The 18,213-nt window shown below is 40.2% G+C and overlaps 1 protein-coding gene across 4 annotated transcripts in view; it reads right to left on the bottom strand.

Moving 5' to 3' along the window:
* RRBP1 (ribosome binding protein 1) overlaps positions 1–18,213 on the bottom strand; it is a 116,054-nt gene that overhangs the window by 14,029 nt on the left and 83,812 nt on the right. For 3 of the 4 annotated variants that reach the window (XM_089686518.1, XM_089686521.1, XM_089686519.1), the window contains exons 11-16: positions 16,060–16,152; positions 10,440–10,532; positions 7,760–7,849; positions 6,856–6,945; positions 2,600–2,692; positions 1,587–1,658 (exon numbers count right to left, since the gene is read on the bottom strand). In XM_089686518.1, coding sequence (XP_089542644.1) covers positions 1,587–1,658; positions 2,600–2,692; positions 6,856–6,945; positions 7,760–7,849; positions 10,440–10,532; positions 16,060–16,152 — 531 coding nt within the window. The remainder of the gene's footprint in view (positions 1–1,586; positions 1,659–2,599; positions 2,693–6,855; positions 6,946–7,759; positions 7,850–10,439; positions 10,533–16,059; positions 16,153–18,213) is intronic. The other variant, XM_089686520.1, reaches the window with a different exon arrangement.

The raw sequence follows: 18,213 nt of genomic DNA, 5'->3' as shown, positions 1-18,213 counted from the left end.
ATTTCTCTTCACAGGAAGGGCAATGGCTATAAGAAGATTGCAAAGATGTTAAACATACCAAGAGACACCTTAGGAAGCATCATTCGCAAATTCAAGGCAAAGGGCACTGTTGAAACGCTACCTGGTCGTGGCAGAAAGAAGATGCTGACTTCGACTGCTGTGCGCTACCTGAAGCGTAGAGTGGAGAGAAGTCCCCGTGTGACTGCTGAGGAACTGAGAAAAGATTTGTCAGATGTGGGTACAGAAGTTTCAGCCCAGACAATAAGACGCACACTGCGTAATGAAGGCCTCCGTGCCAGAACTCCCAGGCGTACCCCCTTGCTGTCTCCAAAGAATAAGAAGAGTCGACTGCAGTATGCCAAAAGCCATGTGGACAAACCACAAAAGTTGTGGGATAGTGTTCTGTGGACTGATGAAACAAAATTAGAACTGTTTGGGCCCATGGATCAACGCTATGTTTGGAGGAGGAAGAACAAGGCCTATGATGAAAAGAACACCTTGCCTACTGTGAAGCATGGTGGAGGGTCAATCATGCTTTGGGGCTGTTTTGCTTCTGCAGGTACAGGGAAGCTTCAGCGTGTGCAAGGTACCATGAATTCTCTTCAGTACCAGGAGATATTGGATGGAAACGTGATGCAGTCCGTCACACACCTGAGGCTTGGGAGACGTTGGACCTTTCAACAGGACAATGATCCCAAGCATACCTCCAAGTCCACTAGAGCATGGTTGCAGAGGAAAGGCTGGAACATTTTGGAGTGGCCATCGCAGTCACCAGACTTAAATCCGATTGAGAACCTCTGGTGGGACTTAAAGAAAGCAGTTGCAGTGCGCAAGCCTAAGAATGTGACTGAACTGGAGGCCTTTGCCCATGAAGAATGGGCGAAGATACCCGTAGATCGCTGCAAGACACTTGTGTCAAGCTATGCTTCACGTTTAAAAGCTGTTATAACTGTAAAAGGATGCTGTACTAAGTACTAAGATTGAATGTCACTTGGGGGTTGAATAAAACTGATAATGCTGTGAGCACAGAAAAGACATTTGTGGTTATTTCATTATAACTGTTATGTTATATTTGTCTGACCTACAAGTGCCTCTTTAATGTAAATGTAAGCAAGATGACTGAATGATCAAAAGCAATGTCAAACTGGCCAAAACACTCAATTTCAGTGGGGGTTGAATAATTTTGGACACAACTGTATAGAGGGGCAATCTGACTCAGAAATTAACCCAGACTAGTTGTCCAGCTCTCTCCTGCTCATCTCCATTTTGAGCTTCATGCTCATCTCCACTTCTCCACCCACATCTCAAAACAGGTCATCTTTGCAGCAACAACTGGTTGTCAATGCTAATATTTTTGCAAGGTGCATTGAGATATTTGTTACACCAGAATCTTTGTAATATTTTTATCATTTCAACAAACAGGTACTCATTTGTTTTATTGACTATTTTATTGTAAACTCTCCAACAAATGAACCAAAAAAGAAGGGTTTGAAAAGTCCTCCTATTCTGTGAACTCTTGTTACAGTGATAGCATAATAAAGCACACAAGCAACAGTGACATTTGGTAATATAAAAAGAAATAATACCTGGTCTAGGCTTTGCACGTCTGATTTCAGTCTTTCCACTGTTTCTTCTAAGGTTTTTATTTGGGTTTGTGACTATAGAAAACATGTAATAATAAATATACATGAGTGGTTTATAAAGTAGTGTAAACATTTTCACAAAATAACCCATACCAACCAATGAGGGTTCAATTTACTGTACTTAGCTAAGAGAATTCATGAAAGCCAAAGATTTAGACAATTAGCCAATCTGAGGTACAGTCCTCTATGTATTGCCATGTTAAACAGGCCTAATCTAAATTAAGCAAAAGTTTAAAGTGCAAAAGGTGTGCAGCATCCAAAGTAACCACACTTGACCTTTCTTTAGATAGCGCAGAACTATGGCAGCAAAAAAGTGACCTACAGTAGTCTGTGACTCCTACTTGGAAGATATCCCTTCACAGTTTATACCAGTGACACCAGGACAAGAAATTAGGATGTGACGATCACGAGACTGGAAGGCACAGCCAGCAATATAAACAGCTCACAAAGGTTGTAACTCTTCCGTAGTCTACTAAAATGTTTTTGTTCCCGTGTGTTCTATTGAACGACTTCCCATCACTTCCCAATGTTCGAATTCCCTTAAATCTCTTAAAGTTATTGGGCATTGATTTACTAAAACTGAAACATACAAATTCTGGTGCAGCTCTGCATAGAAACCAATCAGCTTCCAGGTTTTATTGACAAAGCTTAATTAAACAAGCGGAAGTTAGAAATTGATTGACTACCAAGCACAGCTGAACCAGACTCTGAATGCTTCAGTTTTAGTAAATCTCCCCCAAAACTTTAAAATGACAACATAATGAATATTAATATATCTTGTGCCATGTCCCTTGTCTGCACTTTGTGATGCATCATTTCCAGACACTCTTAATTATCTACAGTGATTTCTAGGATTTTTCTTCAATGCCTTAAAGTAAAACTGTAATGAAAAAAACATGGAGGATGCCAATGATTATCTCTCCTAAAAAATGCCAATTTAGTGCAGCTGAACGCACCTTCATGAGCTCTTCCTCAGATGCCTCTAGCTTTACTTTCCAAACCTGTTCTTCCTCTTCAACACTCTTCTGCAGGTCTTTCAGCATCCCTTCCTAGGACAAAGAAAAATCAGAACCCGATATGAGACGAGTGTATGTGAAATGCTGTGTACAAGTTTTTTTTTTTATTAATCTTTTTTTTAAATTAAGATTATATAGTAAAGTATAGGGTACAGAAAATAAAAAGGGTGGAAGGGGGATGTCTTCACAAATTGATTTCAACTGTGGGGGTTAGTGTTAAATGATCTCAACATAACAAGGCAGGAAACACATCAGTAAATAGTCACAAAACATTCTTGAAGGAATTTTTAAAGGATAAGTTCACCTTTTGATGAAAAATAATAAATTAACATTTTTTTGCAGATAAAAAAAAAAATGTTCATTTACTATTTTTCGTTTTGAGGGCCTGGAAAGCATTGCATCAGCAATCAGATCAGTCAGTGCATCTGTCTGCTTGTACCTCGTACAGGCAAGCAGATACATACTGACAGGAAGAATCAATGAACTAACACAGTGCTCAACAATGCCCTGGTAGTTCACTGAGAACTACAAGCCAACATCCGCTAAGGTAGTCTTCCCATTCTGTGAATCGATGATGCAGCCCGGCAGGCGGAGCCCCGCACGGCCACATTTTTAAAAAACATTGTGACAGCTAGTGGGGGGGGGGGGGGTGATTCCCCCATGCTAGCTGTCACAACGGGGGAGGTGGGGGGGAAGGGAGCGGGGACTGGTCCTTTCATAACATGTAACACATTGAACATGATTGAAACATGTAAAAAAATGGTGAATATATCCTTTAAATGGTGTCATGTACACCCTTTAGAATTCTGTTGGGGCACAGCACTGAAAATGTCAGTGCACCCAATTCATGTACCTGTCAGAGACGGTTAGCAGTGAAGGGGGTTTGCAACTATGCAGACAGCTGTCACATACATGACACAGGCATGCTCTACTCTAAGCACCGTATACCAGCTCAGAGTCTTAATTGCTACCAGTTTCCTAATTTGAGAACTGGTGGTACATTTTTAAGAATTTGTTACTGCCATAGTGACAGGTTCTTAAAGTGGTGGTATTAACAACTACCTGAATTTGCCACATGCATCAATAATGTTACCTACACTGGTACAAAATGCTTGCCTGAATTAGACGAAGGTAGTTCTTAAGGGAACAACCGCTGAAAATCTGTCATTGGGGCCACTTTAAATTTCACTGATTGTGTCCTAGTTCACCACCATCATACACCGGATTTCTATGCAATTCTAAAAAATTCCACGAGTGGCATGAAGGGTCAATGGTGGCATATTGTGCTGTACAGGACATGTATGTCAGAGATGCTTGATTTTTGAAATGTGAATGTTCTAGAATGTTTACTGAGTGCCACGCTGGCTATTCTGGAGGTCAGGAAGGGAAGAACAAAGAAAATAAAGTGGGAGAGTAAAAAAAGGGATAGAGATAGAGTTATGTGGGGAAAGTCACAGTAAGGCCTCTTTCACATGGACATTCCGTATGTCCTTTTTCATCTGTCCGTTTACAGATGAAAACCGGATCCTCCATTTCTATGGACTTGCGGATGTAAATGGATGAACATATTTTTACATCCGTTAATGTCCGCATCCGTTAACATCTGTTTTTTTTTTAAAGAAGAAAACCCCTATATTTCTTCTGCAAAAAAAACCTGGAACGAACGAAAAACGGATGTCAACGGACCAAAAACTGATGTAAATGGTTGAAAAACTGATGTAAACGGATGAAAAAACTGATGAAAAAAAACAGATTTAAATGGATGAAAAAACAGATGTAAACAAATCTGTTTTTTCATTGTAAAAACATGACTGAACTGAAGAAAACAAATGGAACGCCCATGTGAAAGGACCCTAAGGGAGAGATAGCCCTGAATCATTCCAGTGAGCGCTCACTAAGAATCTGTTTCGCCAAGCACACCATGTACAAGATATAGTGATGAATTTTCAGATTTATCAGTCATTCATAGCTGAAGACAAGCTAATTATGATGAAATGTATAATACAATATGGTAAATCTTATATCTACAGTGATTAAAGTATAATTAAACCCTGGTTCACACTGATGTGAATTGTCATGCAATTTGACCAAATTAAATGACAAATCGCATCCAATGATTGACAATGAAATGGTTCTAATTGCTGTGACTCTGATTTTGTCAGCGTCGCACCGATTAGAAAAGTAGTTCCTGCACTACTTTTGCCGATTTGGGGCGTGACTTGCATTGACATCTGTGCATGAAGTTGCAGAGATGTGTATGAAGTTGCACTTTAAAAATCAGACCCAGCGTAAACCAGGACTAAAGGCAAAGCTTTTTTTTACTTTTAGATAGAGCGGAGAGAAGTTAGAACAACCTTTTATTTGCAGTTTTTGCCCCCATCAGGGTGATTTACTTACTCTGTTTGTCCTGTTTACCAATATCCGTGAAAATGAATATAAAAGAAAATCCCAAATTTTAGGTTGTCCCAAAAACAGGAATAGTGGGGATATCTTCCAGTGGGGACACTAGTTCTGGGGACAACCAAAGATTCCCTCATTTTGGAGGGTTTTCCTTTGATTTCCTGTTTTGGCTATGGGACAGAAAGTGAAGGGAAATATCCTCAATGGGATACAGATGGCAAAAATAAACCTTACAGGGGTTATAACCCTCATGTAGTCTATCCAAAATAAAAAAAAAAGCTTTCCTATTAGTTGTACTTTAAATCCACAGGATCAGAAAAGGACTCAAAGATGGCAAAGTGTGAGAAAACAGTAAATGAATGGTCAGGTGCTGTGGGCACACAGCTCAAGTAGTTTTGAGCCACTTGTTGTACAGGCATAAGCCCTGCGTGATCTGAGGAAGTAATGATTACATATGAAAGTGTTACTAAACCCACAATAGTAAAATCAGTCTGTATATGCAGTAAAGCATGCTTGTTATACGCACTGTGGTTCCTAAGGGGTTAATCCTTTGCATTGTGTAAAAATGCGGTTTGATCCTGACTTCTCTGATCCTCCCCTTCTTCCAGTGCCCCCCCTTATCTTTTGATAAGACAAATCGTGTGAAGACACTCTACACATGTTCAGTTTGGTGTGTATTGCTAGAGAGGTTTTTTTTCTTGGGAGAGTGCATGTGGTCAGCACAGGGCCCATCAGCACTGTCCAGACAAAGTTCAGGGGTTCTGCATCCTCCTAGAACAGAAAGAAAACACCTCCTACAAGCTTTAACCGGTGCTCGGCTGGACACTGATAGAAGTCACAAGACTGCTCTAACTGCTGATGAGAAAAGGTATTTAGCGGTTTATATTTACAAAAATAATTGCATTTCCATGTTGTGTGTACTGTGGGAGACCAGATATAGTGAATGCAGGGTCATGGGTTTAGTAAGACTTGAAGTGAAAAGAACAATGTGAATACACAAATCTAATTAAATCAATCATTCTCAGCTGATCTGGCTTTGTGACCCCTAGTTCACATATATGCAATTTGTAAGACATTGGGAATTGCATGTGTTTATTTGGAGGGTGTTCACATATGTGCGGCTGATCCACAGTGGGATTTTAGAAAAGCGTCTTGTGCGACTTTTGGACAGTGCGATGCGAATTTGTGCTCTGTAGAGATCAATGGGAAGTGTCAGAAGGCAATGTGTTTTTGCTTAGAGAGACCAAAAACCACTATGAACATGACAGATCCAAAAACAAACCTGTTCAAAAATCACATAAAAAACGCAGTGCCATTTAATGACAAACGCATATGATTCACAATGTGGAATGGCACTACAAAACCTGAGCGATTTTGCAATACAAATATGTGAACTTAGACTCAAAGTGAAAATGCAGAGACTGTTATAGGAAAGGGCGATAAAAAGCAAGAGAGGGTGCCTACGTTCCTAGATACAGTGAGACCATGAAGAACAATCGTAGTCACCCTCTAACAGGAAGTCAGAATAAAAAAAAAAAAAAAAAAAAAAGGTGGAGATTTAGGCTGAGAGCAAACTATTTTTTTAATTGTAAACCAGAGTTTAGTTGCACTTTAAAAGCATTTACAGCTGCAATATGAATACTTTAAAATATGGGCTTGTATCAGCTACAAGAAGACATACTAATATAACAGGTTTATATTCAGGAATGATGTGTGAATGTGTAGTACAACATAAGCAACAAAAGCAGTATCCTACTTAATGTACTAATAAGAATTAGAATGACTGTACAACTCACAGTCTCAGCCAGGATGGTTCTGTATTGGTCACATTCTGCTTGCAAGGAGGTCTGTGCTTCCTCTGCTTCTTTCAATTTAAGTAATGTATCCTGAAAACCAGATGAGACAAGAGACCTTAACACAAAATATAAAACCCAAAAATCCAATCCTTATGCGCTACTATAGATTTATCCCAAACCTTTTGTGTTCTACACAAAATAAATCTGGTGAAAAAAACTAACCAAAATTAAATATGATATAAAATATAATACAAAAATGTAATATCTAGCCGCAGTGCACTCATTGACCTCTCATACTAGTCATAAAGAAATCCAATATATCAAAAATAGTGCTGCGCTAGTTGCACAAAAATAATAAGTCGGTGGATCGGTTCCAGTAATTGGCCCTCCTTCCGCACCCATCACCCTCTCTGTGCACCGTACATTTCCCCCTGCTTCTCAGGCTCCACTGTGTGTCCCACCCCCACAGTGCTGCAGGCTTCCCTCCTCTCCTTCCCACCGACAGCTGCAAGCATACAATGGGATCCTTCAGCATGGAGAGTTTGGGAAGGATCTGGTAAATATGTCACATTTACCAGCCTCTTCCTTTCCTGAATGAACACAATGAGTGATCGGTACCGATCACTCACTGTGTTCATATATAACTGAAGCATAGTACACTGGTTTTTTTTGTTTTTTTAGGGGGGGAGGGGCGCTGTCAAGTTGGCTGCGTGGGGCCCTATAGTTTCTAACAGCAGCCATGTACATACATACTGATTCCGTTAAAAAAAAAAAAAGGACGAATCCCCCTAATTCTAGAGTCTTAGATCCACATCCCACAATACTGCTGATTTTGCAGGTATAGGCAAATCTTGCTCCTTGCTTCATTAATGGCTAGATCAATAGCGTTACGAAAAACACTTACAGAAGAGTCTGTCTGGTCTGTCGGCTGGCTCAGCTGCTTCAGTAAGTCGGTTGATTTTTCTCTGAACTCCTGAAGCCACTCACTGTACAGCTGTAAAGGGAAAGACAACAGTCAGTAACAATCAAAATATTGTGCAGCTTCTTGAAACAAGCTTATGTAGTAAAGCTGACCATACACAGAGGGAGTTTCAGCCTAAATTCAATCTGCGGGTGGCCTTGTTGCAACCAGTCCGCCAGACACCTTTAGGTCTGAGAATTGAAAGAACCAGGCAGAATATTGTTGTCTGAACAGTAGCTGCATCCAATCAGATGCAGCCACTGTTCATGCATTCTGACAGCTGCGTGCAATTTAACTTGGGTGAGGGAACTGATAGAAGTCTAACATTATATGGTCGGTCTTAGGTAAACAGCAATATGCCAAGAGCTGTAACCGGCAGTATACAAAGTTCACCTCTCAGAGATCTGTGACCAGTTAAGTGATATACAGTGGGGCAAAAAAGTATTTAGTCAGCCACCAATTGTGCAAGTTCTCCCACTTAAAAAGATGAGAGAGGCCGGTAATTGGCATCATAGGTAGACCTCAACTATGAGAGACAAAATGAGAAAAAAATCCACACAGACAATCACATTGGCTGATTTGGAAAGAATTTATTTGCAAATTATGGTGGAAAATAAGTATTTGGTCAATATGAAAAGTTCATCTCAGTCTTCCCAGCCTGGTACAGGTCTACAATTTTGTTTCTGGTGTCCTTCGACAGCTCTTTGGTCTTCACCATAGTGGGGTTTGGAGTGTGACTGTTTGAGGTTGTGGACAGGTGTCTTTTATACTGATAACAAGGTCAAACAGGTGCCATTGATACAGGTAATGAGTGCAGGACAGAGGAGCCTCTTAAAGAAGAAGGTACAGGTCTGTGAGAGCCAGAAATCTTGCTTGTTTGTAGGTGACCAAATACTTATTTTCCACCATAATTTGCAAATAAATTCTTTCCAAATCAGCCAATGTGATCGGATTTTTTTTCTCATTTTGTCTCTCATAGTTGAGGTCTACCTATGATGCCAATTACAGGCCTCTCTCATCTATTTAAGTGGGAGAACTTGCACAATTGGTGGCTGACTAAATACTTTTCTGCCCCACTGTATGTTGGGTTGCTATAAGCAACAGTGCCACTTTTTTTTTCTTCCTTATAATGCATTTTTTTTAAAAAACCAAAGTCCACAGATATGTTACTCAGTATCAGAACATGCAAAACTCTGGGATAAATGGGCATAAACATCTAACAGTATTGTCACATATTAACCCCTTGTCTACCAGGCACCTATACCCCCTTCCTGCCCAGGCCAATTTTCAGCGCTGTCACACTTTGAATGAGACATTGTACTCATATGAAATTTTTATAATTTTTTAGACAGATGGAGCTTTTTTTTGGTGGTATTTAATCACCTCTGGGTTTTTTGTTTTTTTGCTAAACAAACCAAAAACAACTGAAAGTTTAGAAAATAAAAATGTTTTTTCTTAGTTTGTTATAAAATTTTGTAAATAAGTGATTTTTCTACTTCACTGATGTGTGCTAATGAGGCTGCAGTGATGGGTACTGATAGGCGGCACTGATGGGCATTGACAGGCATCACTGATGGGCACTGAAAGGCATCACTCATATATGGCACTGATGGGCACAGATAGGTGGCACTGAAAGGTAGCACAGATGGGAACTGATATGTGGCATTGATATACACTGGTGGGCACCGATATGTGGCACTGACAGGTGGCATTGATGGGGCTACACTGATCATCAGTGCCCTGATGATCAGTGTACATGTCCCCTGTGAGTAATGCCGATTACCGGCTCTCCTCTCCTCACGAGCGGTCATCGTGACAACTCGTGAGGAGAGGAATGCCGATAACCGGCATTTCCTTACTTACATGCGGTCAGCTGTGGTTGGACACAGCTGATCACATGACCGTTGATCAGTGATCCGCAGTGTCCCAGGGACACAGCACACCACCGATCGTCGCACGCCCCAGAGGGTGCGCACGCGCGGTTAGAAATGATGGGCGCAAGGCGGTTCTCTCGTTCTGGGAGGACGTCATTATATGGCGGGTGGAAGGCGGTTAAATGATACAGTGTTTTAAGCACTGAGGCTTCATACAAATGGCAGTAGGGTATGCAGAGCCTGTGCAATGACATTTCTGAGACCCGTTGCCACCGCATACAGCTGCCCATTGGGATGCATAAGAGTGACTGTATGTGGTTGTGTGCCAAAGGTTGCGTAAGGCACCTGCATGCACATTGACATATGCTCCGAGATGTAGAAGCTGCCTCTTCTAATGCATCTTAATGGGCAGCTGTATGCGGTGGCAGCGGTTCCCGGGAATGCCATTTTGTGGGGATTGTACGGTCCCTATACAACTGCATGCATGAAATCTAAGGCATGTTACGGAAATGTCCAATTCAAGACTATAGTTTTTTTTTTAGCATAAAACAGTCATTACCATCTAAAAGATCAACATCACTTTAGATGCAGCTTTATTTGCTCCATTATTCACTCAAAACGTTAGAGGGAATCCATATTCCTCCAAACATTTGTTTACTGTCTATGTTAATGTGATTAGCTTACTGTAAACTATAGTCATCAATTTGTGTGTATGTTTTGTAAGTACAAGAAGGCAACCTTATCCATACCTGGTGTGACTCTACAGTAACTTGTGGGAACAGTGACATTAGTGTTTCTTTCGTGTGACTCTGAACTCCACCGAGCTGCTGTGTCAGTTCTTCCTGGAAAGAAAACAAACATTCCAGAGATTTCAAAGAAAATGAAAGTGATGTGATTTAGTAACATAAAATTAGGCAAAATATAAATGATCCTAATGAGCTTACAGTGGTAGTAAATTAGTTTTGGATACTTTTACCTACAGGTAAGCTTATAATAAAGCTTACCTGTATGAAAAATGATCATCTCCTAAACGTGTACCATTTAGGAGATATTCGCTCTATTTGACAGCTGGCGCATGCAACTCAGAAGTTATGGCATACCCGTGCCGTTCCTTCAGAGCACTATGCCATGGCCTGGAATTTCCGCACACGTGTGGGAGTGACGTCATTGCGGTTCGGCCAGTCAGACAGCCAGAGCTCGTGAACCCGGAAGGAAGACTGGGAAACTCTCAATTGGTTTCAAAGAAAGCAAATAGAGCTGCTAGAATAGCCCAGACTTGAATCCAATAGAAAATCTATTGAAAGAACTAAAGATCAGAGCTCATATAAGAGGCCTACGGAACCTTCAAGATTTGAAGACTTTGTGGATGAATGGACCAAATTCACATCTAAGCAATGCATGCAACTAGTTTCTCCATACAGGAGGCGTCTTGAAGTTGACATTCCCAAGAAATGATTTTGTACAAAGTATTAAATAAATTCAGTTAGCGTGTTCAATACTTTTTCCCTGTGTCATTCCATTTTAATACACATAACTTTATTTCTGAACATATTTGTTTTGGGTTCTTTGTATGTATGTATTGCATGGGTTTTTACCGGCATGTGGTGAACATTTCAAGTCAATAGCACCTTTAGAAATATATTTAACTAGAAAAATGGTGATGTGCTCAATACTTATTTTACCTACTGTATCTGCTTGCCCTTACATCTCATATGGGCAAGCAGATATACTGACAGGTCTGCAGAAGACCTGCATGACACCAGCGGTCTGCTGATAGCTGGTGCAATGCTTTACAGGCTCCTGCAACAACAAACAATAAATGCACATTTTTTACATGCAAAAAATGTGCATTTATTATTTTTTAGCAAAAGGTGAACTTATCCTTTAAGTAAACCAGTTTTGCCCTACATGAGCAAAGCAAAGGTTCATAAAGGCAATCTAAAGTACTGTGGAAGAAGATGTCCAGATTTAGTCAAGCATTTGAATGGTCATTTTATAAATTAGTGTAAATATACTTCAGTAAACAATGTTCCTGCTATGATCTTCCCAAGTCTTGAACATGCAATCAATTTTGAAAGATACTAAGGAGGCTTAAGGAGAAAACACTGTAAAAGCCCTGGGAGAGATGGACAATGTAAAAATAAAATACATTATCTGAACATTAGAGTTATATGGCCACATAAACCTTTGGATCAAAAAGTTTCCCCCACCAGACTAAATACAAAGACACAATTACCCTTTAAAATGGAAATTAATAATTTTGGATCCATTTTGTAATTTTAATATGTTGTAGAACATATATTTGGATCCATGAGTTATACATATGTTTCTCCCCCCCTCCCCATCTATATACAATCTATGTTTAAAACCAGCAAACATTTTTCACTTGATAAATGGTTTTGAATTCCTACACTAGGCTAGTGAAGTGCTGGACTTCAAGCTTGGAAGAGATTATATATAAATCAAATTATTGTAGGCTTGTGGCAGCTCTATAATGCCGATGCAGCCCCAACAAGTTCCTGAGAAAATCAGCTTGGAAGGACTGACAAGATGGAAAGGAATGAAAATCAATTTGTAAGGAGTGAATGGATGGAAAGGAGTGAAAAAATCAGCCTGTAAGGAGTGAAACTAGCCAAACCATAGGGATTGAATTTTTATGATCAAATACCCCTTCATCAGGGCTTAGTTTTATTGCTCAGGTTACTCCGGAGTTTAATTTCTTCATGATCTATAGTTAGGAGCTTACTTAGTATTTTGTTTCATCCTTTTGCTCCATATAACCTGCCTGTTTTGAGGCTGTAGTTTGTCCTATTGACACTCAGGTCTGAGCAGTCTGATAAGGAACTCTCACTGGTATGAGTTTCTGCTCATGCAATCTTTCATGTTTAACCCAGAAAAAAAGAAAAATATTGTAAATTATTTTTTTTTAAGCCCTAGGAAGAAATGAAGGAAGACAGTATACAAAACCATTATGCAAGATATATATATACATACATACATACATACATACACATACATACAGTTGTGTTCAAAATAATAGCAGTGTGTTGAAAAAAGTGAATAAAGCTCAAAATCCTTCTAATAGCTTTTATTTCCATACACACAAATGCATTGGGAACACTACACATTCTATTCCAAATCAAAACATGAAGAAAAATGTATCAAATTTGTGTTGTTCCTCTAAAAAAATTGAAGAAAAGTGAATATTAGACTGTTCAAAAAAAGAGCAGTGTTTGTATTCATCTTTACAAACTCAAACATTCACTATATAAACTGAAAAATGCTTGAAGATTTTGCTTTTCTTTGAATCACTTAATTAATATTTAGTTGTAGAACTACTGTGTGACGAATTGTCCCTGTGTGATCACATTTTGCCCTTTCTGTTCCAGTTTTATCCCCTTTGTAAAGCTGGACATGTTTCACAGACATTCTACACTGTTTGTTTAGGGAAATGTGACCTGGTAGTCTTTCACTTCTAATAGAGTTCATACTGTATTGTTAGTTGTAGGGTTTGTTGTGGGTGGGGAAAACCCGGTGCCAGGCTGTCTGGTGGGGTTGAAGCTGTATATACTGAGCTGTGTTTAATAAAGAGTCAGTCATTATTCACCCTACACGAAGTTCCGGCTCGTGGGAAAAGGGAGGGTTTCTTAGCTATAATATCTGCCTTGGGAGAGTGCTGGAAGACTTGCTGGAAAAGAGGACCATTGGGTGTGACACATAGCTCCGCACGAGGAAGCCCAGGCGGAACGGTTTCGCCACATACTGTTTCTGAGAACTGCTGTACATCTGTGTTGCATGGAGTCACCCAACTTCTGGCACCTGTGAACAGGTATTCCAGCCCAGGATGATTGGACTACATTCCATAGTTCTTCTCTATTTCTTGGTTTTGCCTCAGAAACTGCATTTTTGATGTCACCCCACAAGTTTTCTATTGGATTAAGATCCGGGGATTGGGCTGGCCACTCCATAACGTCAATCTTGTTGGTCTGGAACCAAGATTTTGCACGTTTACTGGTGAGTTTGGAGTCGTTGTCTTGTTGGAACACCCATTTCAAGGGCATTTTCTCTTCAGCATAAGGCAGCATGACCTCTTCAAGTATTCTGATGTATTCAAACTGATCCATGATCCCTGGTATGCGATAAATAGGCCCAACACCGTAGTATGAGAAACATCCCCATATCATGATGCTTGCGCAACCATGCTTCACTGTCTTCACAGTGTACTGTGGCTTGAATTCAGTGTTTGGGAGTCGTCTGACAAACTGTCTCCGGCCACTAGACCCAAAAAGAACAATCTTACTTTCATCAGTCCACAAAATGTTGCACCATTTCTCTTTAGGCCAGTCAATGTGCTCTTTGGCAAATTGTAACCTCTTCAGCACATGTCTTTTTTTCAACAGTGGGACTTTGTGGGGGCTTCTTGCAGATAGCTTGGCTTCACATAGGCGTCTTCTAATTGTAACAGTACTCACAGGTAACTTTAGACCTTCTTTGATTTTCCTGGAGCTGATTGTTGGCTGAGTTCTTGCCATTTTGGCTATTATTCTATCTAATCGAATGGTAGTTTTTTGCTTTCTTCCACATCTTTCAGGTTTTGGTTGCCATTTTAAAGCATTTGCGATCATTTTAGCTGAGCAACCTATCATTTTCTGCACTTCCTTATATGTTTTCCCCTCTCCAATCAACTTTTTAATCAAGGTATGCTGTTCTTCTAAACAATGTCTGGAACGACCCATTTTCCTCAGAATTTCAGAGAGAAATGCACTGTTACCAGCATGTACAACATTTGCTGCCTTCCTTCCTTAAATAAGGGCAATAATTGCCACCTGTTTTTCAAAGAATGAATGACCTCACTAATAGGACTCCACACTGCTATTATTTTGAACATGCCCCTTTCAATTAGTTATTCAATTACACAGAATCAACAGCATGCATGTCATGACTGTTGGGTCTGTTGGATTTCTATTGCTTTACTACACCTGCTAGTAAATTATTTGCCATGTAGAAATATAATTTCTACCAAAAACAGTGATTGATCAGGTTAGTGATGTCTGACTGCTATTATTTTGAACACAACTGTGTTATATATTTTTTTTTTTATTAGCTCCTTATCAAAACCCTTAGATCCAAACTCCACTCTAAAACAGAAAGGTAATTTTTGCAAAATACACCTGATGAGAAGTTATAACAATCCCAATGAGCAGAAGTATTGTTCCTGACCTGGAGTCACTTCTGACCTACTTGAAGGATGAGTACAAGAACCTCAAAAGGTGAACGTACCCAGTTTGTTACAAAAGCAGTGTAGTTCCTTCTTTTGTGGACTCCATCCCACTTCAGTCAGCCTCTCAAACACTATACAGGAAATATCCATCTGATTAAAAGGGCGTTGCAAAAACTCCCAACTGGTCACGGTATTTCATCAGGCAAGTGGCTAACATCAACATATTCAATAATAGGCAGATTTCTCCGTCTGCCGTTTTTCTGCTCTACTTTAAGTTTTAATATAGACTATTCTACATTGGAGGACTTATCTCAAAGATTTAAAACAAATATTTCAGCTCACATTCCAAATACCCAGAATTCTCTTTCAAACCAAGGACCAAAGAAATTTACAGTTCTCAGTCTGGGCCCACTAATATCAACGCAACAGTAGCTGGCTCATCACAAAGGGGAGCAGAACAGGAGTGAATTAAGGATTCTCAGCACTCCTCTTTGGGGGATTCTACACATTGACCATATGTTCTACTAGGAAACTTACACAAGACACTCAGAACGCGGAGCCAAACATTAAAGAATGTTGTGCTGGCAAACAACTGCTCACTCTCTTGTGGCAAGGAAAGCCATCCTGCATAAATGGATTTACCCGCTCCTTCTACTATCTCATTGTTTCTAGATAAAATGGACTTATGTGTTCCGTATGGAATGTGTAGAGGCCTCCTTAATCCTCGAACACACAATGAGAATATCAAACAAAGTCACTACTTTCGGAGCGATTGTCTGATAATCTGATCATTAGTACACAGCTTTCGAGAGTGCGAACATTTTTCTCGTACGATACCAAAACGAATGATTTTTGTTTATTTTAGTACATATTCGTCATTGTGTGTACTAGGCTTTACATAAGAGAACACATATCCTTGGATGTTGATCCTAGGAATTCTTTGTTCAGACTTTCCCTACTGATCCCCAACAAACTATGGTACAATGCTTTCAATGGTATCAAACCAGTTTATTCAGTAATGACTCTTCAATTGATCTTCTGTCCTTCACCTAAATTATATTTTATAATCTAGCTGAAGTCATTTCTCTCTTTCCTCCATTTGATAATAGACCAACCGCCATCCTCCCAACACCCACTGTAGATTTTACCTTTGCTTTCTTCTCTGAATTTACTTTCGCTTCACATTTTTTTTCCGCCAGACCCAAAGCATCCATAGCCTGCCAATTCTTTTCTCGAAGATCCTACAAGTTATAGTTTCACAATGATCAGTTAAACCTCTGGAATCAGCCATGAAAGATCATGCTGCCAAAGTTGAATTCAAGCAGGGCAGCCCAATCCTCATGTGTATGTAATCAATTTCACTGTCAAATATGACCAGCCCTTTCAGGAAGCACTATCTTCTCCAGGATAAGATTTTGAAAAGCTCACATCATTTTTGACAGATGTACAATATGAAGCAATGGCGGGAAGATTGCATAAGAACCTTTCTGGAACAAGATCAGTCAAACGTTTAATTTTCAACATGCCTGACAAAAAAAAACTTAAAATGTGTCAGGCAGCTGTCCAAAGCCTGGCTACAATACAAAGTTACCAATATGAGATAAAACAGTGCAGCGCTAATAAGTATAAAAATTATAGCAAAAACAATAGCATATATCCAAATGATAAAAGTAAAATATTGGGGTAATTATAATAAGATATGCAAGCAAAGTCTGTTGTGAAAGCAGATTACTAGTAATGAAGCAGATCGTCCCACAGTTTCAAACCGGTGTTGGAATCTGAAGTGAATATGAGAAATGCGCACTCACCAGACGTGCACTATGAAAGTGCAAAGTAAATATCCTGGTATCAACACGTGGTCATCTGGGCTGTAAAGATGGAACAGGCTCCCTCTCGGGATGAAAGGATCCAGGGACTTTTTTTTGTTGATCTAGGAGTGTCCATTGTTCCCCTTAAGGGATGAATGGGTGCAGCTCTCACAGAATAAGGACAGGAGGCTCCCTCTCTGGATACACAGGGTACTGGGCGTCTGTAGATTGTCCCTCGGCTTGCAGGTCAATTTTTTCTTCTTCTCGAGTTTGTAAGGAAACCTCTATCAACTCTCACCCACTAAAGAGCGCTCATGGAGGAGGTACAGGACACACACCGGGTGATAGGACGGGACAGGCAGCCAAGTCCACACAGCCAGGCGACACTTCCCCGGACCATCCACTCATACAATTCATCAATCCGACCGCAACGTCACCATCACACTCTCGCACTGCTGTGTGGCAGAATACCCAGGCCTGGGCGGTATTCTGCCACACAGCAGTGCGGGAGTGTGATGCTGACGTTGCGGTCGGATTGATGAATTGTATGAGTGGATGGTCCGGTGAAGTGTCGCCTGACTGTGTGGACTTGGCTGCCTGTCCCGTCCTATCACCCGGTGTGTGTCCTGTACCTCCTCTATGAGTGCTGTTCAGCGGGTGAGAGTTGATAGCGGTTTCCTTACAAGCTCGAGAAGAAGAAAAATTGACCTGCAAGCCGAGGGACAATCTACAGACGCCCAGTACCCTGTGTATCCAGAGAGGGAGCCTTTTGTCATTCTGTGAGAGCTGCACCCATTCATCCCTTAAGGGGAACTCTGGACACTCCTAGATCATCAACAACAAAGTCCCTGGATCCTTTCATCCCGAGAGGGAGCCTGTTCCATCTTTACAGCCCAGATGACCACGTGTTGATACAAGGATAGTTACTTTGCACTTTCATAGTGCACGTCTGGTGAGTGTGCATTTCTCATATTCACTTCAGATTCCAACACCGGTTTGAAACTGTGGGACGATCTGCTTCATTACTAGTAATCTGCTTTCACAACAGACTTTGCTTACAGATCTTATTATAATTACCCCAATATTTTACTTTTATCATTTGGATATATGCTATTGTTTTTGCTATAATTTTTATACTTATTAGCGCTGCACTGTTTTATCTCATATTTGTACAAGAATTTTGTTGGTTATCTTGAGTGTACAGCGGCTTATTGGGAAAGCGCTCACTTTCACTTATCTATAATACAAAGTTACCGCCTGCATCAGAAATGTCTTGCTTTACCATTTTGCTCTATTTCGCTCTGTATATACTGTCACCTAAAACATTGTATATTTTTTATTTTTGCATTTAGAAAACAAACAGACAATGGGAATGCAAAAGCAACTCCAACACAACTGAAAGCATGTTGCATTTGACTTATTTCTGGACCTGACACCTGTTCACATGATCAGCAACAATTTTGCACCGAGATATAAAAGACAAATTGTTACTTT

This window comes from Staurois parvus, unplaced genomic scaffold (genome assembly GCF_062004578.1).
Source record: "Staurois parvus isolate SC_StPar_1 unplaced genomic scaffold, SC_StPar_1.0 ptg000401l, whole genome shotgun sequence".
In the NCBI taxonomy this organism is placed as follows: Eukaryota; Metazoa; Chordata; class Amphibia; order Anura; family Ranidae; genus Staurois; species Staurois parvus.
The sequence above is the reverse complement of the archived record's forward strand: the minus strand, read 5'-3'. Positions and strand labels throughout refer to the sequence as shown.